At 43.7% G+C, this 25,299-nt stretch overlaps 1 protein-coding gene across 1 annotated transcript in view; it reads left to right on the top strand.

Annotated features, from left to right (window-relative positions):
* LOC119173296 (uncharacterized) overlaps positions 1-25,299 on the top strand; it is a 1,087,060-nt gene that overhangs the window by 1,025,123 nt on the left and 36,638 nt on the right. Inside the window, exons 8-10 of the mRNA XM_075896327.1 lie at positions 13,765-13,966; positions 14,955-15,291; positions 15,641-15,779. Coding sequence (XP_075752442.1) covers positions 13,765-13,966; positions 14,955-15,291; positions 15,641-15,779 — 678 coding nt within the window. The remainder of the gene's footprint in view (positions 1-13,764; positions 13,967-14,954; positions 15,292-15,640; positions 15,780-25,299) is intronic.

Below are 25,299 nucleotides of genomic sequence, written 5' to 3'. Positions count from 1 at the left end.
GTTATTCGAAGGTCGTAGATTCGATTCCAGCTCACGGCTGGTTGTTTTTTCACTTACTTTTCTTTCTTATTTACATTTCATTGGTTCTGATAACTTCCCCTGTACATTCCTTGGCATTACTGTCTGTTAGATCTCATTATTATTGTGTCAAAACACGGAAAAACGAGCCCTTAGGTATACACTTTTTTGCCTTATTCTTTAACGAGGGTCTCGTACGGGCAGACTTGGTGTCATTAGGTTGTATACGAGGGACTATGAATCAGCTGCCCGCTCGTAAAAAAGTTAACGTGCTACGTGATGCCACACATGCGCATAAAAGAGTGTTTCACATTCGTCGCTTGGCTTATAGATTTCGCTGACTGACACTCCTACTTCCACAATCATATATAAACCCAAAAAAGTGGATGGAGGGAAGGCCGCTGTGGTAGCTCAGTGGTTAGAGCATCGAACGCGTTATTCAAAGATCGTAGGTTCGATTCTTGCTCACGGCTGGTTAATTTTTCACCCACTTTTCTTTCTTATTTACATTTCATTGGTTCTAATAACTTCCCCTGTAAATCTCTTGGCATTACTGTGTGTTAGATCTCATTATTATTGTGTAAAAACACGGAAAAAAGAGCCCTTAATTATACACTTATTTCTCCTATTCATTACGAGAGTCTCGTACTAACAGACTTGGTGTCATTTGGTTGTATACGAGGGACTATTAATCAGCTGACCGTTCGTAAAACGTTCACGTGCTACGTGAAGCCACATATGCGCATAAAAGAGTGTTTCAAACTCGTCGCTTGGCTTATAGATGGCGCTTACTGACATTGCTACTTCTAAAATCATATATAAACCAAAAAAGTGGATGGATGGAAGGCCGCTATGGTAGCTCAGTGGTTAGAGCATCGAACACGTTAATCGAAGGTCATAGGTTCGATTGCCTGCTCACGGCTGGTTCTTTTTTCACCCACTTTTCTTTCTCATTTACATTCGATTGGTTCTAATAACTTCCCCTGTACAATCCTTGGCATTACTGTCTGTTATATCTCATTATTTGGGTCAAAACACGAAAAAACGAGCACTTAGGTATACACTTATTTCCCTTATTCATTACGAGGGTCTCGTAATAACAGGCTTGGTGTCCTTAGGTTGTATACGAGGGACTATTAATCAGCTGACCATTCGTAAAAAAGTTACCGTGCTACGTGACGCCACATATGCGCATAAAAGAGTGTTTCACACTCGTCGCTTGGCTTATAGATGGCGATTACTGTCATTGCTACTTCTAAAATTATATATAAACCAAAAAAGTGGATGGATGGAAGGCCGTTGTGGTAGCTCAGTGGTTAGAGCATCGAACACGTTAACCGAAGGTCATAGGTTCGATTGCCTGCACACGGCCGGTTCTTTTTTCACCCACTTTTCTTTCTCATTTACATTCAATTGGTTCTAATAACTTCCCCTGTACAATCCTTGGCATTACTGTCTGTTAGATCTCATTATTATTGTGTCAAACCACGGAAAAACGAGCCCTTATGTATACACTTTTTTCCCTTATTCTTTAACCAGGGTCTCGTACTGACAGACTTGGTGTCATTACGTTGTATACGAGGGACTATTAATAAGCTGACCGTCCGTAAAAACGTTCACGTGCTACGTGACGCCACATATGCGCATAAAAGGGTGTTTCACACTCGTCGCTTGACCTATAGATGGCGATGACTGACACTCCTACTTCTAAGTTCACATATAAACCCAAAAAAGTGGGTGGAGGGAAGGTGGCTGCAGTAGCTCAGTGGTTAGAGCTTCGAACGCGTTATTCGAAGGTTGTAGGTTCGATTCCTGCTCAAGGCTGGTTGTTTTTTCACCCACTTTTCTTTCTTAATTACTATCCATTGAATCTAATAACTTCCCCTGTACATCTCTTGGCATTACTGTGTGTTAGATCTCATTATTAAAGTGTCAAAATACAGAAAAACGAGTCCTTAGGTATACACTTATTTCTCTTATTCATTACGAGGGTCTCGTACTAACAGACTTGGTGTCATTTGGTTGTATACGAGGGACTATTATTCAGCTGACCGTTCGTAAAAAGTTAACGTGCTACGTGACGCCATTCATGCGCAAAAGAGTGTTTCACACTCGTCGCTTGGCTTATAGATAGCGCTTACTGACATTGCTACTTCAGAATTCATATATAAACCAAAAAGTGGATGGAGGGAAGGCCGTTGTGGTAGCTCAGTGGTTAGAGCATCGAACGCGTTATTCGAAGGTCGTAGGTTCGATTCCTGCTCACGGCTGGTTATTTTTTGATCCACATTTCTTTCTTCTTATCTACATTCCATTGGTTCTTATAACTTCCCCTGTACATTCCTTTGCTTTACTGTGTGTTAGATCTCATTATTATTGTGTTAAAACACAGAAAAACGAGTCCTTGGGTATACACTTTTTTCCCTTAATCATTAACGAGGTTGTCCTACTGGCACACTTGGTGTCATTAGGTTGTATACGAGGGACTATTATTCAGCTGCTCGCTTGAAAAAAAGTTCACGTGCTACGTGACACCACATGTGCGCATAAAAGTCTGTTTCACACTCGCCCCTTCGCTTATAGTGGGCGCTGACTGACACTCCTACTTCTAAATTCATATATAAACACAAAAAAGTGGCTGGAGGGAAGGCCATTGTGGTAGCTCAGTGGCTGGAGCATCGAACGCGTTATTTGAAGGTCGTACGTTCGATTCCTGCTCACGGCTGGTTAATTTTTCACCCACTTTTCTTTTTTATTTAAATTTCATTGGTTCTAATAACAACCCTTGTACATTCCTTGGCATTACTGTCTGTTAAATCTCATTATATTGTGTCAAAACACGGAAAAACGAGCCCATAGGTATACATCTCTTTCCCCTATTCATTAACGAGGGTCTCGTACTGGCAGACTTGGTGTCATTAGGTTGTATACGAGGGACTATTAATCAGCTGCCCGCTCGTAAAAAATGTTCACGTGCTACGTGACGCCACATATGCGCATAAAAGAGTGTTTCACACTCGTCGCTTGGCCTATAGATGGCGCTGACTGACACTCCTACTTCTAAATTCACATATAAACCCAAAAAAGTGGGTGGAGCAAAGGCCGCTGCAGTAGCTCAGTGGTTAGAGCATCGAAAGCGTTATTCGAAGGTCGTAGGTTCTATTCCTGCTCACGGCTGGTTATTTTTTCTCCCACTTTTCTTTCGTATTTACATTCCATTGGTTCTAGTAACTTCCCTTGTACATTCTTTGGCATTACTGTCTGTTAGATCTCAATATTATTGTGTCAAAACACAGAAAAACGAGCCCTCAGGTATACACTTCTTTCCCTTATTCATTAACGAGGGTCTCGAACTGGCAGACTTGGTGTCAATAGGTTGTGTACGATGGGCTGTGAATCAGCTGCCCGCTCGTAAAAAAGTTAACGTGCTACGTGACGCCACAAATGAGCATAAAAGAGTGTTTCACATTCGTCGCTTGGCTTATAGATATCGCTGACTGACACTCCTACTTCTACATTCACATATAAACCCAAAAAAGTGAATGGAGGAAAGACCGCTGTGGTAGCTCAGTGGTTAGAGCATCTAACGCGTTATTCGAAGGTCGTAGGTTCCATTTCTGCGCACGGCTGGTTATTTTTTCACGCACTTTTCTGCCTTATTTACAAATCGTTGGTTTTAATTACTTCCCCTGTACATTCCTTGGCATTACTGTCTGTTAGATCTCATCATTATTGTGTAAAAACACGGAAAAACGAGCCCCTAGGTATACACTTATTTCTCTTATTACGAGATCTCGTACTAACAGACTTGGTGTCATATGGTTGTATACGAGAACCATTATTCAGCTGACCATTCGTAAAAAAAGTTCACGTGCTACGTGACGCCACATATGCACATAAAAGAGTGTTTCACACTCGTCGCTTGGCCTATAGATGGCGCTGACTGACAATCCTACTTCTGGATTCACATATTAACCCGAAAAAGTGGGTGGAACAAAGGCCGCTGCAGTAGCTTAGTGGTTAGAGCATAAAACGCGTTATTCGAAGGTGGTAGGTTCGATTCCTGCTCACGGCTGGTTGTTTTTTCACCCACATTTCTTTTTTATTTACATTTCATTGGTTCTAATAACTTCCCCTGTGAATTCCATGGCATTAATGTCTGTTAGATCTGATTAATAATGTGTCAAAACACGGAAAAACGAGCCCTTAGGTATACAATTTTTTCCCTTATTCTTTAACGAGGGTCTCGTACTGGCAGACTTAGTGTCATTAGGTTGTATACGAGGGACTATTATTCAGCTGCTCGCTCGTAAAAAAGTTAACGTGCTACGTGACGCCACATATGCGCATAGAAGAGTGTTTCACATTCGTGGCCTGGCTTATAGATATCGCTGAATGACACTCCTACTTCTACATTCACACATAAACCCAAAAAGTGGATGGAGGGAAGGCTGCTGTGGTAGCTCAGTGGTTAAAGCATCGAACGCGTCATTCGAAGGTCGTAGTTTTCGATTCCTGCTCACGGCTGGTTAATTTCTCACCCACTTTTCTTTCTTATTTACGTTCCCTTGGTTCTAAATAAATTTCCCTGTACATTCCTTGGCAATACTGTCAGTTAGGTCTCATTATTAGTGTGTCAAAACACAGAAAAACGAGCCCTTAGGTATACACTTTTTTCCCTTATTCATTAACGAGGGTCTCGTACTGGCAGACTTCGTGTCATTAGGTTGTATACGAGGGACTATGAATCAGCTGCCCACTCGTAAAAAAAGTTAACGTGCTATGTGACGCCACATATGCCCATAAAAGTGTGTTTCACATTCGTCGTTTGGCTTATAGATATCGTTGACTGACACTCCTACTTCTACAATCACATATAAACACAACAAAGGGGATGGAGGAAAGGCCGCTGTGCTGGCTCAGTGGTTAGAGCATCGAACGCGTTATTCAAAAGTCGTAATGTTCTACTTCTGCTCACGGCTGGTTAATTTCTCACACACTTTTCTTTCTTATCTACGTTTCTTTGGTTCTAGTAACTTCCCCTCTAAGTTCCTTGACAATACTGTCAGTTAGATCTTATTATTAGTGTGTCAAAACACGGAAAAACGAGATCTTAGGTATACACTTTTTTCCCTTAATCATTAACGAGGTTGTCCCACTGGCAGACTTGGTGTCATTAGGTTGTATACGAGGGACTATTAATCAGCTGCCCGCTCGAAAAAAAGTTCACGTGCTACGTGACGCCACATGTGCGCATAAAAGTCTGTTTCACACTCGCCCCTTCGCTTAGAGTAGGCGCTGACTGACACTCCTACTTCTAAATTCATATATAAACACAAAAAAGTGGCTGGAGGGAAGGCCATTGTGGTAGCTCAGTGGCTGGAGCATCGAACGCGTTATTTGAAGGTCGTACGTTCGATTCCTGCTCACGGCTGGTTAATTTTTCACCCACTTTTCTTTTTTATTTAAATTTCATTGGTTCTAATAACAACCCTTGTACATTCCTTGGCATTACTGTCTGTTAAATCTCATTATATTGTGTCAAAACACGGAAAAACGAGCCCATAGGTATACATCTCTTTCCCCTATTCATTAACGAGGGTCTCGTACTGGCAGACTTGGTGTCATTAGGTTGTATACGAGGGACTATTAATCAGCTGCCCGCTCGTAAAAAATGTTCACGTGCTGCGTGACGCCTCATATGTGCATAAAAGAGTGTTTGACAATCGTCATTTGGCTTATACATGGCGCTGACTGACACTCCTACTTCTAAATTCACATATGAACCCAAAAACGTAGATGTAGGGAAGGCATCTGCGGTAGCTCCGTGCTTAGAGCATCGAAAGCGTTATTCTAGGTCGTAGGTTCTATTTCTGCTCACGGCTGGTTAATTTTTCTCCCACTTTTCTTTCGTATTTACATTCCATTGGTTCTAGTAACTTCCCTTGTACATTCTTTGGCATTACTGTCTGTTATATCTCATTATTATTGTGTCAAAACACGGAAAAACGAGCCCTTAGGTATACACTTCTTTCCCTTATTCATTAACGAGGGTCTCGAACTGGCAGACTTGGTGTCAATAGGTTGTGTACGAGGGGCTGTGAATCAGCTGCCCGCTCGTAAAAAAGTTAACGTGCTACGTGACGCCACATGTGCGCATAAAAGTCTGTTTCACACTCGCCCCTTCGATTATAGATCGCGCTGACTGACCCTCCTACTTCTAAATTCATATATAAACACAAAAAATTGGTGGAGGGAAGGCCATTGTGGTAGCTCAGTGGCTAGAGCATCGAAAGCGTTATTTGAAGATCGTACGTTCGATTTCTGCTCACGGCTGGTTAAATTTTCACCCACTTTTCTTTTTTATTTACATTCAATTGGTTCTAATAACTTCCCCTGTACAATCATTGGAATTACTGTTTGTTATATTTCATTATTTGTGTCAAAACACGAAACAACGAGCCCTTAGGTATACACTTATTTCCCTTATTCATTACGAGGATCTCGTACTAACAGACTTGGTGTCGTTAGGTTGTATACGAGGGACTATTAATCAGCTGACCATTCGTAAAAAAGTTAACCTGCTACGTGACGCCACATATGCGCATAAAAGAGTGTTTCACACTCGTCGCTTGGCCTATAGATGGCGCTGACTGACACTCCTACTTCTAAATTCACATATAAACCCAAAAAAGTGGGTGGAGCAAAGGCCGCTGCAGTAGCTCAGTGGTTAGAGCATCGAAAGCGTTATTCGAAGGTCGTAGGTTCTATTCCTGCTCACGGCTGGTTATTTTTTCTCCCACTTTTCTTTCGTATTTACATTCCATTGGTTCTAGTAACTTCCCTTGTACATTCTTTGGCATTACTGTCTGTTAGATCTCAATATTATTGTGTCAAAACACAGAAAAACGAGCCCTCAGGTATACACTTCTTTCCCTTATTCATTAACGAGGGTCTCGAACTGGCAGACTTGGTGTCAATAGGTTGTGTACGATGGGCTGTGAATCAGCTGCCCGCTCGTAAAAAAGTTAACGTGCTACGTGACGCCACAAATGAGCATAAAAGAGTGTTTCACATTCGTCGCTTGGGTTATAGATATCGCTGACTGACACTCCTACTTCTACATTCACATATAAACCCAAAAAAGTGAATGGAGGAAAGACCGCTGTGGTAGCTCAGTGGTTAGAGCATCTAACGCGTTATTCGAAGGTCGTAGGTTCCATTTCTGCGCACGGCTGGTTATTTTTTCACGCACTTTTCTGCCTTATTTACAAATCGTTGGTTTTAATTACTTCCCCTGTACATTCCTTGGCATTACTGTCTGTTAGATCTCATCATTATTGTGTAAAAACACGGAAAAACGAGCCCCTAGGTATACACTTATTTCTCTTATTACGAGATCTCGTACTAACAGACTTGGTGTCATATGGTTGTATACGAGAACCATTATTCAGCTGACCATTCGTAAAAAAAGTTCACGTGCTACGTGACGCCACATATGCACATAAAAGAGTGTTTCACACTCGTCGCTTGGCCTATAGATGGCGCTGACTGACAATCCTACTTCTGGATTCACATATCAACCCGAAAAAGTGGGTGGAACAAAGGCCGCTGCAGTAGCTTAGTGGTTAGAGCATAAAACGCGTTATTCGAAGGTGGTAGGTTCGATTCCTGCTCACGGCTGGTTGTTTTTTCACCCACATTTCTTTTTTATTTACATTTCATTGGTTCTAATAACTTCCCCTGTGAATTCCATGGCATTAATGTCTGTTAGATCTGATTAATAATGTGTCAAAACACGGAAAAACGAGCCCTTAGGTATACAATTTTTTCCCTTATTCTTTAACGAGGGTCTCGTACTGGCAGACTTAGTGTCATTAGGTTGTATACGAGGGACTATTATTCAGCTGCTCGCTCGTAAAAAAGTTAACGTGCTACGTGACGCCACATATGCGCATAGAAGAGTGTTTCACATTCGTGGCCTGGCTTATAGATATCGCTGAATGACACTCCTACTTCTACATTCACACATAAACCCAAAAAGTGGATGGAGGGAAGGCTGCTGTGGTAGCTCAGTGGTTAAAGCATCGAACGCGTCATTCGAAGGTCGTAGTTTTCGATTCCTGCTCACGGCTGGTTAATTTCTCACCCACTTTTCTTTCTTATTTACGTTCCCTTGGTTCTAAATAAATTTCCCTGTACATTCCTTGGCAATACTGTCAGTTAGGTCTCATTATTAGTGTGTCAAAACACAGAAAAACGAGCCCTTAGGTATACACTTTTTTCCCTTATTCATTAACGAGGGTCTCGTACTGGCAGACTTCGTGTCATTAGGTTGTATACGAGGGACTATGAATCAGCTGCCCACTCGTAAAAAAAGTTAACGTGCTATGTGACGCCACATATGCCCATAAAAGTGTGTTTCACATTCGTCGTTTGGCTTATAGATATCGCTGACTGACACTCCTACTTCTACAATCACATATAAACACAACAAAGGGGATGGAGGAAAGGCCGCTGTGCTGGCTCAGTGGTTAGAGCATCGAACGCGTTATTCAAAAGTCGTAATGTTCTACTTCTGCTCACGGCTGGTTAATTTCTCACACACTTTTCTTTCTTATCTACGTTTCTTTGGTTCTAGTAACTTCCCCTCTAAGTTTCTTGACAATACTGTCAGTTAGATCTTATTATTAGTGTGTCAAAACACGGAAAAACGAAATCTTAGGTATACACTTTTTTCCCTTAATCATTAACGAGGTTGTCCCACTGGCAGACTTGGTGTCATTAGGTTGTATACGAGGGACTATTAATCAGCTGCCCGCTCGAAAAAAAGTTCACGTGCTACGTGACGCCACATGTGCGCATAAAAGTCTGTTTCACACTCGTCCCTTGGCTTATAGATGGCGCTGACTGACACTTCTACTTCTAAATTCATATATAAACACAAAAAAGTGGGTGGAGGGAAGGCCATTGTGGTAGCTCAGTGGCTAGAGCATCGAACGCGTTATTTGAAGGCCGTACGTTCGATTCCTGGTCATGGCTGGTTAATTTTTCACCCACTTTTCTTTTTTATTTACATTTCATTGGTTCTAATAACAACCCCTGTACATTCCTTGGCATTACTGTCTGTTAAATCTCACTATATTGTGTCAAAACACGGAAAAACGAGCCCTTAGGTATACGCCTCTTTCCCCTATTCATTAACGAGGGTCTCGTACTGGCAGACTTGGTGTCATTAGGTTGTATACGAGGGACTATTAATCAGCTGCCTGCTCGTAAAAATAGTTCACGTGCTGCGTGACGCCTCATATGCGCATAAAAGAGTGTTTCACAATCGTCATTTGGCTTATAGATGGCGCTGACTGACACTCCTACTTCTAAATTCACATATGAACCCAAAAACGTAGGTTTAGGGAAGGCCGCTGCGGTAGCTCCGTGCTTAGAGCATCGAAAGCTTTATTCGAAGGTCGTAGGTTCCATTCCTGTGCACGGCTGGTTATTTTTTCACGCACTTTTCTGCCTTATTTACAATTCGTTGGTTCTAATAACTTCCCCTGTACATTCCTTGGCATTACTGTCTGTTAGATGTCATCATTATTGTGTAAAAACACGGAAAAACGAGCCCTTAGGTATACACTTCTTTCCCTTATTCATTAACGAGGGTCTCGTACTGGCATACTTGGTGTCATTAGGTTGTATACGAGGGACTTTTATTCAGCTGACCACTCGTAAAAAAAGTTCACGTGCTACGTGACGCCACATGTGCGCAAAAGATTGTTTCATACTGGTCGCTTGGCTTATAGATGGCGCTTACTGACATTGCTACTTCAGAATTCATATATAATTCAAAAAAGTGGATGAATGGAAGGCCGCTGTGGTAGCTCAGTGGTTAGAGCATCGAACACGTTATTCGAAGGTCGTAGGTTGGATTTCCCGCTCAGGGTTGGTTCTTTTTTCACCCACTTTTCTTTCTTTTTTACATTCAATTGGTTCTAATAACTTCCCCTGTACATTCCTTGGCATTACTGCCTGTTAGATCTCATTAATAGTGTGTCAAAACACGGAAAAACGAGCCCTTAGGTATACACTTTTTTCCCTTATTCAATAACCCGAGTCTCGTACTGGCAGACTTCGTGTCAGTAGGTTATATACGAGGGACAATGAATCAGCTACCCGCTTGTAAAAAAAGTTAATGTGCTACGTGACGCCACATATGCGCATAAAAGAGTGTTTCACATTCGTCGCTTGGCTTATAGATATCGCTGACTGACACTCCTACTTCTACATTCACATATAAACCCAAAAAAGTGGGGGAGCAAAGGCCGCTGCAGTAGCTCAGTGGTTCGAGCATCGAACGCGTTATTTGAAGGTCGTAGGTTCACTTCCTGCTCACGGCTGGTTGTTTTTTAACTTAACACGGAAAAACGAGTCCTTAGGTATACACTTATTTCCCTTATTCATTACGAGGGTTTCGTACTAACAAACTTGGTGTTATTAGGTTGTATACGAGGGACTATTAATCAGCTGACCGTTCGTAAAAAGTCACGTGCTACGTGATGCCACATATGCGCATAAAAGAGTGTTTCACATTCGTCGCTTGGCTTATAGATGGCGCTTACTGACATTCCTACTTCTAAATTCATATATAAACCAAAAAGTGGATGGATGGAAGGCCACTGTGGTAGCTCAGTGGTTATAGCATCGAACACGTTATTCTAAGGTCGTAATTTTCGATTCCTGCTCACGGCTGGTTAATTTCTCACCCACTTTTCTTTCTTATTTACGTCCCATTGGCTCTAGATAACTTCCCCTGTACAATCCTTGGCATTACTGTCTGTTATATCTCATTATTAGTGTGTCAAAACACAGAAAAACGAGCCCTTAGGTATACACTTATTTCCCTTATTCATTACGAGGGTCTCGTACTAACAGACTTGGTGTCATTAGGTTGTATACGAGGGACTTTTAATCAGCTGACCGTTCGTAAAAAGTTCACGTGCTAGTGACGCCACATATGCGCATAAAAGAGTGTTCCACACTCGTCGCTTGGCTTATAGATGGCGCTTACTGACATTCTTTCTTCTAAATTCATACACAAACCGAAAAATGTATGGATGGAAGGCCACTGTGGTAGCTCAGTGGTTAGAGCATTGAACACGTTATTTGAAGGTCGTAGGTTCGATTTCCTGCTCACGGCTAGTTATTTTTTCACCCACTTTTCTTTCTTATTTACTATCCATTGGTTCTAATAACTTTTCGTGTACATTTCTTGGCATTACTGTGTGTTATATCTCAATAATATTGTGTCAAAACATGGAAAAACGAGCCCTTAGGTATACACTTCTTTCCCTTATTCATTACGAGGGTCTCGTACTAACAGGCTTGGTGTCATTAGGCTGTATACGAAAGACTATTCATCAGCTGACCGTTCGTAAAAAAGTTAACGTGCTACGTGATGCCACATATGCGCATAAAAGAGTGTTTCACATTCGTCGCTTGGCTTATTGATGGCGCTGACTGACACTCCCACTTCTAAATTCACATATAAACCCAAAAAAGTGAATGGCGGGAAGGCCGCTGTGGTAGCTCAGTGGTTAGACCGTCGAACACGTTATTTGAAGGTCGTAGGTTCGATTCCTGCTCACGGCTGGTTATTGTTTATCCACTTTTCTTTCTTATTTACATTCCATTGGTTCTAATAACTTCCCCTGTACACTCCTTGGCATTATTGTCTGTTATATCTCATTATTATTATGTCAAAACACGGGAAAACGAGTCCTTAGGTATACACTTCTTTCCCTTACATACATATATATATATACATATACTTTGATGAAATCTGGTCAACTAGACTAGAGAAAAGGTTAATGAAAATATACAGTGCCACGTGCAATGGCCAACTTTATTGCCTATTCTTTCGGCGTACGCGTAAATTTTTCCCATTATATATATATATATATATATATATATATATATATATATATATATATATTTATATATAAATATATATATATATATATATATATATGACGAAGGCCGGTCCCACGGCCGAAATGTAAAGAAACCTTTCCGTTTTTCGACGTGTGTTTTCCTTTTTTCATATATATATATATATATATATATATATATATATATATATATATATATATATATATATATATATATATATATATATATATATATATGGGGCAAGAGGATGGCACCGATGGTGAAAATCGGCGAAGAGTGTGCGTATAGTCGCTTTTGCAATAAAACAGAGCTCAGACCACCAAGCGTTTTCACAATGTATAAGTCCCGTGATAAGCGCCAATGCCGCCTTTTTTGTCAGAAGCAAGCACACAAAGGTTCTGTGTTGCTCCTTAGATATGACGCCTTACGATGAATTACAGGGCGACCTGAGTTACAATGGTCTTGTAGCAAGACGTGTACTCCACTTTACGTACACCAATTCGTCTCGCTAGCTGTTGTCAAAGTGGAGGCTTTGCGCACCAAGTCAGTGGTAGTCTGCGGCTGCACGGTGAGCTCCAGCCTCTGGATGACACCTTCGCTAACGTCGCCAAGCCACGCCCCGTCTCCGTCGGTGAAGATTGTACTCCACGGACTACCTTCATTCCATGTCGATGATAGTCTTGCAGTTGCGACAAAGTACAAAGGAACTCGGTAGACAGACAGCTGAACTCTTTGTAAAAAAAGTGTGTTGCAATGTTCTTCGGAGACATTGGCCTGTATCGTAGACTTTATTTTCACAAGCCTGATTTTGTATTTTGTTTTTAAATGCAGTTCATAATAGAGGTCATTTTGAGTGAGCACTGATTAGCTGGCTGAGAAAAAGTTGTAAAGTGAGAGGGTGGGTTGCTCATGCAGCTAGAGAAAAACACGGGGACACAAAGCACACACACTGGACGAGTCCTCGACAAATGTGTATGTGGTTTGTTCTAGTGCTTTTTTGTACTTTATATTCTCTGGTTATGTAAAGCTGAGCCAGTAGTTACATCACTTACCCGAGTTACGAGACAAGGCTGCACGCAAAGCGAGACTGTCAAACTGGGTCATTGTCTCGAACACTTCCCCAGGCTTGCAATCACAAGCAAAGAGCATTTGATTCTTGAAAACATGGTGGCGCCAACGTGTAGTTGTCATAAAAACTCACAATTAAAATGAAGACCTCGCAGAATATGTAACCGTGCCGTTCTAATGTAGACTGCATCTTTCCCAGATCGTGGTTTTCCGATCGCATCGACATGGCATGTACTATTTATGTTTGTCAGCGCTCCAAACGGCCCCATGTGCATTTTAAGCTTATCTTGCGTCTAGAAAACGTATATATAGGATCAAACTTTTGCTTGATTAAATTTTACTGATCATTTCAGGGCGGCATGTACGCCTTCAATTGTATTCTTTTGGTGGACTTTATTCACTGCGATGTATTAAGTATTGTCCTGTACGAACATTTTATTCACTACCATGAAATTTAACGTAGCTTTCGTAGAAAGTGTTCTACTTTTATCTTTGTTTCTGCACCATGGGTAGAATGCATCATTATTGTTTGATGTATTCATATATTTTTCGGCGTGTGCCTACTTCGAACCTCAGTCAGGCAGAAAAATGTTTCATTTTCTTCACTCATTTCTTTATGGCAATGGACGTCATACGTCAGACATGTACAAACGGACGCTTATTCTGTTGAGCAGACGTGAACATGTTTACGCAGTTGTAAAACTTTCCATTTTCAATGCTTGATCGCAGATGCTCGAGTGAGGGCATCCAGTTGCCAGAGTTTGTAGGAAGTCCAACGCAGCTAGGTGCCGACGTCGCCTGGCCTGACATGGTTCCCGTGCAGCGGATTCGCCGTGGTCTTCAGCTACTAGGAAGCACACCACGTAGGGACCAGCTGCAACATTTGCTGGACGGCCGAGACCTGTTCGAGCGAGAGGATGATGGCGTCGATGTAGGTGTTCCAGAGCATTTGCTGCCATAACCGCATTGCTTTAATACCAAAGATAATGAAAAATTGATTGATCGATTTGATTGATTGATTGATTGATTGATTGATTGATTGATTGATTGATTGATTGATTGATTGATTGATTGATTGATTGATTGATTGATATTTGGAGTTTAACGTCCCAGAACCACTATATGATTATAAGAGACGCCGTAGTGGAGGCTCCAAAAATTTCGGCCACCTGGGGTTCTTTACCGTGAGTAATTAAAAATAGTATCCAAGATGTGTTCTTGATAATTCGCTAAAATCTTTCCCTCCTTGTAACAAGTGTCAATTACCCAATTACCTGCCTTATTTCAGTACCAATGTTTCGCTTTCCCGCAAGAAATTGAGAGTTGACCTGCCCAGCCGCATCTGTGAAGCACTCTCATAGCCGCACGCTGTGAAGACGTCACCCCAACTGCGATATAAAACAAGGTGGCTAGCAATATCTGTATTAACCTTGTTCTCCATCAAAACTTTTAAATCCTCGGATCGACCAGGACACGAAAGTGCAGCGGATTCGCAATACTCCTCGTTAAACATCTGTCAGATACGTCCTTTCAGCATGGAGCTCCCAAAGCATCATTAGGAAATGACATGTTGGTTGTTGTTACTGAACCAGCCAAAGTGATAGGGTTGGTGTCGACGGCAAAAAGTGAAAACAAGGTATATACAGTCTCACAGTGGCACTCAAAATCCATAGAAACGGAGAAGGAAACGCTGCAGATATCTCGTTGATACCTTCTGCAATGGCGGCAATGTGTACAATAAACAATGGATACACAATTAGTGCACAGTTTTATCATCTAAATCATAAGGTAAAATTTTTAACTAGGCTATACCTAAATTATAAGTTAAGGTGTTCCTAAATGTTTGGCCTACTGATGCACATAGGCATAGGATAGCCACGGCACCGTCGGCATTGTTCAACAGAAGTTTTTTTTTCTAGGTGGACCAAGAGCAGCTGCTGCAGCCACCAAGAGATATGTGCAAGACAGTGCAGACCGATATCACCCTTGCACCAGCCATAGTGCCATTCGCGGCGCTGGACAGCGCTCTCTGGCCGCTGTCTCCTTCACGTTGTGACACGTGGCCACTTGCTCCATCTCGTTGCGAAACCGCCACTTCAAAGATGTTGCCAATACTCACCGTAGACTGCGGGGACCTCAAGACTGACAGAAGCGCTGGTCTTGAACCTGGATCGTCTGAGCTTTTTCTACCCGAGCGACACCAAAAGCCACTGGCCACAATGGACGGACCTCTTGTGCATCAGTCCCCAAACAAAAGTACGTTATCTATTGGTTTCAAAGGAACAAGTTGGAACTGGAGTTTTCGACCATTTTATTTTTGATTGACTTTGCTGTCACGACTTTAAGGTTTCAGAGTCAGTTACAACAGCTTGCGCCTGGGCTACCACTTAGGTGGTATAGATTTATTGAACGCATGCTTTGATCTCCCCATACTTGCGTTTTTATTTCTAATGCTGAAGGGTCTCTTAACTTTTAGGTAGACCTATTATGGTGAAAATGAAATGGCTGATATTGATATACACGTAACCGAGAAAAGCAGTGTATTTGACATCTGCTGTTTTCAAGCAACGCTACGTGCGAATTTCGTTTTTACCGCTTATTTCAGGCATTAGCGGCGGTGCCGGTGCAGCATCGGCACCAGAAGCCAGAGGTCTTCCCTTTCCGTGTTCAGTAACGCTGCGAGTCAGGGCATCCGGAGAGGGCCCCTCCACAAGCTCACAGCAGCCGCTGTCTGAAAAATCACGGTGGGTCTAGCACTCAAGCATCTTCAGTTTTCTTTGCACAGGTGCCAGTCAGTTCAAACCTATTTCGCGAAAATTATGGTTAAGCGACGCGCACAAGTTGTACTATATTTCAGACAATTTCAGGCCTTCTGCCTGGCTACTAATTTATGCTCAGCTAATCTCCACCAGATATATCAAAAACCGCTATGAATTCATATGTGATCTGTGGGCTAAAATATCTAATTATCTTAGCTGGTACCTACTACTATCTTTTAACGATGGCGACGGTAACACGCTTCTCTACTGCACTTGATTGGGAAATAGGAAAGCAGCCAGGAACATAAAATGCAACATTTATCAGGAATGAAGGTGTGCACACAAGCGTTGTGAGGATACAGCCGCCCCTCCCCCCCCTCCCTCATAGGCGCAGATTATGGAAAGTGCACTCCATGTATTGATGTTAGGTGTGCATGGCCGCCTCTCCTGAGAGGAAACCTTTATACACTTATGGGTAAAAAGGTCATCTTTCTCTAGTGTTACTTTTCGGCACCAGTGTTATACCTATTCTCTCTGGCTTACTTTTCCTTGGTTTTTTCTCGTTTTGCGTCAAGTGCGCTAGACTAAACGTCGAAATTCGAAGTAGTCTACTTGTCCCCTGAAACACTGTGCGTAAGCAACAATGTTCCCTATATCTACTACAAGTCAATTATGAGTCTATAAAACCACGTTCTATACAACCGCGTTCAATGTCTATACAACCATGTTCCGTAGCACTGAGCCATGGGACATCAATTGAGTTGAGAGCTGCCCTAGTTGATGACTGATCACCATGCCATAGGACTCAGTATCGTACACTTTTAGGTTCTCAGGGACTAATGTATTGTGTCTTTCTTTTCCCTGTCCTTCTTGGAAAAACTGTGCTACTTGGCCATACGCCAGAGTAATTGTTCGGAGAGTTGGTAACGACACAATTAAACGGCTTAACCCGCGGACGACAAACCTGAATGATGAATAAAAATATCACAGCTTTGCCGCAAAGCGAAGCAATGATAGTGATAGCAACAAGTTGGAAAGGCACGCGCAGAATGGAAAGCAGATCGAAACGCGCCCCTCGTTTCTCACGCACAAATTCTGCACGAAACGTACTTACAGGTATAGATGCACACAAATAAGAGTCTCAGATGTTACTTCGCTGCCTCGGAGAAGTGCATGTTTTTCGCAAACAGAGACTACAGTGATTCCAGTGACCTTCGCGTGCCCGGTACTACAACAAAATCGTTCCTGGTAGAGCTCGAGGACAGCCAAGACGTGCGATTCTCACATCCTCCCCACGTCGAGATAAAGGCTTGCGAGGGAGCTTCAGTCCCCTCATCTGAGCGGGGCAAAGTACACGTGGGTGATTAGAGCACACGCTGCCGTGTGATGTGGCGACTTGCGCTCATTGCGACATCTTCCTGGTAATAGTGAAAACCCGATAATGCTCCCCGAGATGCCCTTGAACAGCGGTAAGTCGTAGATTTGCGTGCACATTAAAGAACCTCAGGTGGTAGAAATTTCCGGAGCCCTCCCCTACAACATCTCTCATATTCATATGGTGGTTTTGGGACGTTAAACCCCACATATCAATCAGCGGTTAGTCATGAATATAAATAGCTTGCCGTTTGAACGGGGAAAGACGTGCTCCTTGATGGCTCAGCGGTTAACGTCTCGCACTCACGATTGAGAAGACCCAAGTTCGATTCCTCGCACCGGAGTATTTCTCTTTTTTTTCTCATATTTTCGTATATATAGATACATATACATATACGTTGTGCGACGCCGTTGGCTGTGGTGGAAAAATTCGACCAAGATTGTCCATGAAATCGCTATCGCACTCAAAGAAGATAGACGCCGCTAAACAACTGACAAGATTTAACTCGGCAGTGCTCGCTAAGGATAGACAGAGAGAGAGACGGCAGACTGTAGTGGCAAGAGAAAGACAATTTATACTCTCGGGGTACAGGAAGCAAGGATCCGAAATTAACGAAGCACAAAACAGAATCATAACTACCAGTAGCTCCCGTTATGGGTCAACTAACGCCCTAGCTGGCTTCCATCTAATATGGAGTTTTGGTAATGAAATGATCTTACAGTGCAGCCCACTGACACCGTGCCTTTACCATGGCCATGGTACGTCGACTCCGCCGTCAATATCCACCGCGACCTCCTATGGTCGCCATTGGTTCTTGCCACCTAACGAGTCCCTTGTCCTCATGGTCGGTGTCTCAGTCGTCGTGTTCATCTTCAGCCTATCCAGGTCAAGTCTAACTAGTCATTTGCTCAACCGCTGGCTGATGAGTCAGTCTGATTGCTGGTGTAGGTTGAATTCATCTTGGAACGAAGCGCAAGGGCTGTAGGCCCCCCGGGAACAGCTGTGAAAGAGTGTTGCAAGTCCAAGCAGCTTCACTGGGGTCTTGCGAGGTCGATGGTGTTACGAAGGCGCGACGCCAACAGGGTCCCGAAGGCGCCACTGTTCCAAACGTCGCCGCCAAGGACCCCAGCTGTTTGGTAGCGTGTGTTACTCAGCTTGCGGAAGCTTCTGCGCAGAGCTGATAGACGAGCGTACGAGACGACGGTGAGTTAAGGCAAGGTTTACGTATAGGATAGAAATTGAGGCGTTACATATGCGGCGTCGGGGCTGGCAGCTTAGGGACTCAAAGAGCCGAGGTGTCTCCTCTCGCACGCTTACGTCGGCTTCTCTCTGACGCATAGGTCAACTGCTGGCGACGCACTGCTTGGATTTTTTTATAGGCACCGGGTGGATCTTTTGCGTCACCAACGTCCAACCAGAAGCGCCGCTGGCCGTGATGTCGGAATACTCCCATGGGAATTCGCCACTCTGCGGCGTCACGATCATCAAATTCAGAGTCGCTGCGCGTAGTTGCACCCAAGGACGAGTTATGGTGCCACGCATTGCGTAAGACTCGCCAGGCTGGAAGGCGCCGATTGCTTTATCGGGCTCGTGGGCTGAGGGAGCTTCTTGGGCGTTGCGTAGGATAGACCGGCGCGGCTGCTTGATGACGCCGTGGAGTTGATCGCGTCAGGCGGTCTCGATCACTGGCCTTGACACAGATTGCCTTTGCAAAAGCATTGACGCTCGGTGTGGACTCCCAGGCGTAACAGCACCCCGCCACCAGACAATGCGCCTGAAAGACGAGCTGCTCCCAAGTGGCTAGGATGTCGGGCACGCTCGTTCGCTAGGTCCCTCAAGGTTCGCCTCCAGGGTCATGGGGTGAATGTAGCTCCAGACTCAGTTCCGTGAACACATCTCCTTCTTGAGGACGGATTCCAGCTCCACTGGCTTGTCGCCACAACTTGTCGGCCAGCTTCGCTCGTCTCTTCTGACGATTTTCGGTCTCAGCACTTGTCGATGGTTCTGCAACTTGTCCAGAACGATTCAAAAACAGAAAACACACGACACAAGCAAATTCCCTCGGTTACCGACAGAACACATGACAAAGTTTATACAACACATACCTAGCTACGTGTCTATCAGAATTTCGTTCCCTCCACATCAAGAAGCACTTGTTGGACACAATACTCTTAAAATGATGACTCAAATGTGTACACGCACAACAACGTAATAAAATAGAATACAACATAAACTTGGCTTCTTGAGATCACTCTGGACGAGAGCGCTCAGCAAAGGTCATCATGAGGACAAAATCTCGCCCCAAATCGCCAGCGAGGACCGAAAAGTGGAGAGGTTACAAAACGCACGCCTCAATGCGTCTGCATTAGCGTTAAGCTTTCCTTTTTTTTTGCAGCGAATGTCAAAGCTGTGCTGTCGGAGTATCATGCTCCACCTCAGCAACCGGCCACTTTAAGGCAATGATACCTATGCGGTACCTAGAGCTGCTCATACTTGCGACGTTGCACATCTGTGTAACTACAATATAGGAGTCCTGATTTCTCAAAAATGAAACATTATTTTTCTTGGTTTCCAACAGTATGCATTCCATTAGCGCTTTATACGAGAGGTGCTCACGCTGCTCTTCAATGAGCGTTTCTTGATCAACCCTCGACAGCTCACTCCCGATTTTCGTTACAGGCAAGAGCGTTGCGCCCCTCTCGCTCTGACTCAATGGCGCCATGTCGTCTGCTCCGCCGACAGAGACTGCGCCAGTCGCTTCGGCGACGGGCCGCTCGAGTGACTGCTCAAATGACTCACACGGAGAATTTCCTTTCTAAGGTTCTGTCAACTCGCCGCCAAGGTCACACCACAATGGTCATGCGCCTTTAGAGAATATGCTACTTATCGCAACTCATTTTACCGAGCTATGATCGATATCATTGGCCCACTGTCCCAAGGGGTGGTTCATCATGCACGTTTACCTGGACACGTTTAACGGAGCGAACGACAAGCGCTGATGCGTGCGTAAGTCTCAACAACATTTATTACGACCACGGATCTGTAAAATATCAGAAAAACAAGCTCAGAAAAACCACACCTAAACCAAACTGAAATTTATAAGATCGCGGAGTGTCTAGTCTACAAGAAACAATGAGAGCTCACGGCTCATAGCACAAGAACCTAGAGGAGGCAGCACGTCATGTTCGGAGATGACCCTTTTCAAAGACGAGCCCAGGCACACAGATGGCACACGTCCCACGTGCGGTTTCGATAAGAGACAAGGCCTCTATGAGGCCTCACGTTTGCACACAGCCTTCAACCGTCACAGGTGGCAGCGGTGATCAGGGATCAGTCATTCCTGACCTGAACGCCGACATAGCAGCAGCCGCAACCGGTGTCTGTACCACAGTCAGGTACTTCTGCTCTTTCGCCTCGATCGCCAGGAACAACCAGTAGGAGCTCAATTAAGAGTGCCCTGGACTGGCATGTGTAACCTGGAGCTGCCGTCAAAACCACAAGGCAAGCCTTCTGCAAGCACGACTACGACATCCTCCAGGGACAACGCCGAGGTCCAGCTTGTCGTTTGAATATGTGTTGCTCAGCCTACTGCGCATTCCAAATGCCCGTCTTCTTTTTTTTCTTCTCTTCTCGGCCCGCCGCTGCACGTGCCACCTGCCACTGGCTCGCCATCGACTCTCTTGCATGGATGTCCGCACAAACATTAAAAAATTTCTTAACACGTTCCCACGCACACGCATTTACCTCACTAATGTCATCTATTCATTACCTTTAGATTGTGAATTGTAAAACCGATGTAGAGAAGTGAATGGATCTAGGCTGGCCACATGGTGCGTAGACAAACCGTAGACAGACCGAAAGAATCGCTACATTGAAGTTACCATTCGACAGGCTAAGCTGACAGGAAATCATTTACTTGGGATTTGATAAAAGCACCAGGATTAAACTAAAGCAAAACGTTCGTTCCCCTTAAACAGCACACATCGTTTCATTCGCGCACGGAAAACGCAATAAAAACATTTAGAACTGGTAGCCGATGCTAAAAACGATCACAGTTCTGTCTTTGAATGCTCGAAGCACAGTCGATAAGTTTAGTCAACTATAAAACCACATCATGTGGCATCAATCACACGTTTTAGTGATAACTGAAACAAGGCTACATTCGGGAGTGCGATATTAAGAAGTAGTTCCCAGTTCGTACAGGCTGTCATAAGCATCGAGGATCAAGAGAAAGAGGGGTAGCAGTATATCAAAGAAAAGCAATCTAAAATGTTCAATGTTAGATGTGTGAGGAGGTTTATTAGTCTTTAAGACTTCTTCGTTGACAAAGGTGAGGCAGCGAGAAGAACCGTCCAAAGAACGGCACTGCAGCGAACCGAAGCACGAGCCGAGCTACCCAAGCGTTAGCGATGCTGCACGCTGTAGGCACGTCACCTTCTTCACAATCACCCCCACTGAAAAAAGAGCCATTCTTTCGATTGATTTGTGGGGTTTAACGTCCCAAAACCACCATATGATTATGAGAGACGCCGTAGTGGAGAGCTCCGGAAATTTTGACCACCTGGGGTTCTTTAACGTGCGCCCAAATCTGAGCACACGGGCCTCGACATTTCCGCCTCCATCGGAAATGCAGCCGCCACAGCCGGGATTTGAACCCGCGACCTACGGGTCAGCAGCCGAGTACCCTAGCCACTAGACCACCGCGGCGGGGCGAGCCATTCTTTCGACTAATATATTTTAGGCAGAAGATTATGGTACGGGTTGAGGCGGGAAACATGAACAATGTTATGTGCAAGTCGGCGCACGTCATTCTATCAGGAAACTGTTTCGATAAGAAAATGAACGGAATAGGTTTTCTCCAAAACGGGGTCAGGCACCTCGTACCAGTAGATAAGCTTCGAGGAGAGTCCACGAGTTTTGTGTTGGATGGGGAGCTACGCAAGAGACCTTGGGGCATAGCTGGGATCTGGAGCGGAGGCGTTGTAATTTTCTGTTTGGCGTAGCTGCTCTTCAGAGGTGAACTTACGGGCAAGCTGGTGACACTCTTCGGCTTGTCGAGCAGCTACAGAGGCAGGTTGGACTTTTGTGATTTTCCTTGCAATGTGATGCTGATTATCGGTTCTGGATATTTTTTTAGCTTTTATATAGAAGCTTCTGCTTCATAAATTAACAGATGTAGTGTATAACTTGGAGTCGTGGCGGTTTTGGCTAGTTGGTATGATGATGACAATTGTAATAGCGCGAAAGCAGAACAACGACGAAAGGACAAGAGAACACAAACGCTAACTTCAAACTGAGTTTATTGCGCAGAGCAAGAAAACATATAAAGGAGACAATAGGTCATGTATGGGACAAAAACCATGTGACAAAAAAAAAGCAATCCAAGAGTAAGGAAAAAAGAAAGGCAAAGTAAAGCTAAAAACAACGAAACAGAAAACTAAAAGAATTATATCTACTTGCGCACAACGATACTTTCGTGGAACCCTTAGTTCCTTCTTGGACAGAGACACGGAGTCGTGCTAATGCCCCACACCTATTTGCGTGCCACACTTGATCCGCCTTTTCCAAAATGTTTCTGCACTCAGCGTGATTTTCTACTTACCCGAGGTCAATGCATAGATAGCATTCTGTACCTGACCAGAGTTTTGTTATTTGTGCCTCACGAGTGTTACCGAACGAGGAAATGTTATACTTGCTAACCACCTAACGGAAGGCTCTTGGTTTCAGTTAAAAATAACGTATAAAACGCGCTTATCATGGTAGTCATATATAGACACTTTCGTGGATTTAAGGGGGGACGTGGTTCTTAGGGCTCTCTCATTTATTTGTTAACCAAATGTGACAAAAGTTGACATGCTTTCTTAGTTTCTTCTCCAGATTCTAAAAATGTAGTTATTTTTTCTGTAGCTTTATTAGTTAAATAAATAATCAAGATAACACTTTCTGTTGTTCTTACCGTAGTAGAAATATAACCACTTGTCAAAAATTTTAAATAACGTAGGGATTGACAGTAGAAAGCATAAGACATGCAACAGAAAAACCACTTTTTTGAATGGGTCATTTTTCTTACTTTACGGTACACTAAACTTCACAGCCCTGAATGTGGCCATTGTGTGGTCACACTAAAGACTAGTTTGGAAAACTCGCATCAAGAGAAATCCAAATCTGCTGCTATGTTGTGTGCTCCAAACATATAGCTTCATGCTTCAAAATAAAATATTCTGCTATCTGTATTAGTTTTAGATATATTGCAGTAATTTTTATGCGGGGTGTACACAATTGCCATTTTAAGAAAAGGAATAAAAAAGAATTCTAACGTTTTTAACTGTGAAAATGTACGCACTTATATTTACATCGCCATTGACATATAAATGAATGCTAGAAAGACTAAGGAGTGCAATGCTGCAAGCTGATCGGAAATATAACGAGTACTTCTCGAATTACAGCACAATAAATTTTATTGCATGTAACCAAATTCAGAAATTTTTATATTAAAATGAAAAAATGAAGCTGTCCAATTAAAATAGGCTCCCAGCATTGTTTTTGTGCACATTTAGCTACATTGTGCAAAAAGAATTACTGCTCTAGTTGTCCTAGGTCCACTTTTACCAAACAAGCAAAAGAAAGTGGTCAAAATCTGCGCTTCAAGAATAATGCTGTTAAAACTTAATTTCGCCGTTCCGAGGGAAAAATATCCTGGCACACATACTTTTAGTCAGATAATATGCACCGTCACCTTCTTAAGAGAACTGGTTGTTTGTACGAGCTTGTCGTTTCTTCTAGTCCTGTAGCAAGTTGTCGCCATGTGCTCGTCTGCCGCGAGGCCGCTTATCAGTTCGGTGACTGCACTGACGGCGATGTACGACAAATGTGCGTGCGTCATCTACGATCCGTCAAATAACACGGCGATGTTTTCCAGCTTGTCCAGAATAAGTTACCCGTAAGTTTCTCGAACCAAAGTTGCTCCGTCGCTCATCAATTTTGAGGCTACACGAGTGCCGAGCTGTTAGCTTCCTTTTAACGTAAGACTGCCGCATTTTCTAGCGGAGATCGCGACAACGTTGCGAACACGTCAGTAGCCTCCATTGCGAGGGCCGCGAGCATGTTCACTGCGAAGGGATTGGCTTTCAGTTAATGGTCGACGCGTGGCGTACTCCACTCTGACGACCCGTCGCGAAGTTCAAGGTCCTTTCGTCAGGCGGCGGGTTTAGCGATAAGACTGCACTTCCGTTCCGTCACTACAAATATTGATATCTCTGGTAGCTTCACTTCTGCTTTTTACTTGCCATCCTCTAACTGATGAGGCTGCAAAACACAGCCGTTCTCAGTAACGTTGTCGGCAACCAACGGGCTCGTACTTGAGTTAGGCCTACACCGGTGACTCGGCGACCGCCGTTGACCGCGTCGAGTTCAATATCCTCGCTGTCCTTAGCCATAGCGGGGATCTTTCTGAAGTTCACAGCGAACGAACCACCGCCACATCCACTTCACAAATTACTGTAGCACGGACCTTCTTTACTGCCCCAAGCAGTCGGTAGCACCATCACAAAATGGTGCATGTCCGTGCGCGTCATGATGGTGAAGCAGACGCCAAAAGCGTCCCTTGGCCAATCGGATGCCTGAATTTGGTCACGTGCCCCAAGCAGCCAATTGAATCGCGTGCTAGTGCTTCTCGATGACGCGTTTTTCCTAAAAAACCAATGAGCAAGGTGAGCCAGCGGTGGCGGGAAATTGACAATGAAGAACGACCCTTCCAAACGAGACCAACATTGACACGATAGCTCGTGTGTAACGGCAACAGTTTGGCGCAAAAGAGCCCAGTTTTAGCGTCAACTTGCGCTCACATTCATCTCAGAAAGATGTTATAAATTGATTTCGCGCCAGAAATAATGACGCGAGAAGCTAGAAACTTCTCAGATAAGTGCAATAAATAGGCGCAGATTACGAAAATATCGGCTTAAAAATGTTATTTTTTGCGATTTTTGGCCTTCTAAGACCCGTGTCCCTCCTTAAGCATTGGCATTTTGACGACTCAGCCCCAATTTTATTGCACAATATTTTGACAACTTTCAATCAAGAACAGAACACCGGGACCTTCAATAGGATGAATAAGCATGCACATGTACGTCC

Source organism: Rhipicephalus microplus, chromosome 5 (assembly GCF_043290135.1).
Source record: "Rhipicephalus microplus isolate Deutch F79 chromosome 5, USDA_Rmic, whole genome shotgun sequence".
In the NCBI taxonomy this organism is placed as follows: domain Eukaryota; kingdom Metazoa; phylum Arthropoda; class Arachnida; order Ixodida; family Ixodidae; genus Rhipicephalus; species Rhipicephalus microplus.
Note: the sequence above shows the minus strand (reverse complement) of the source record. Positions and strands in the feature narration are given on the sequence as shown.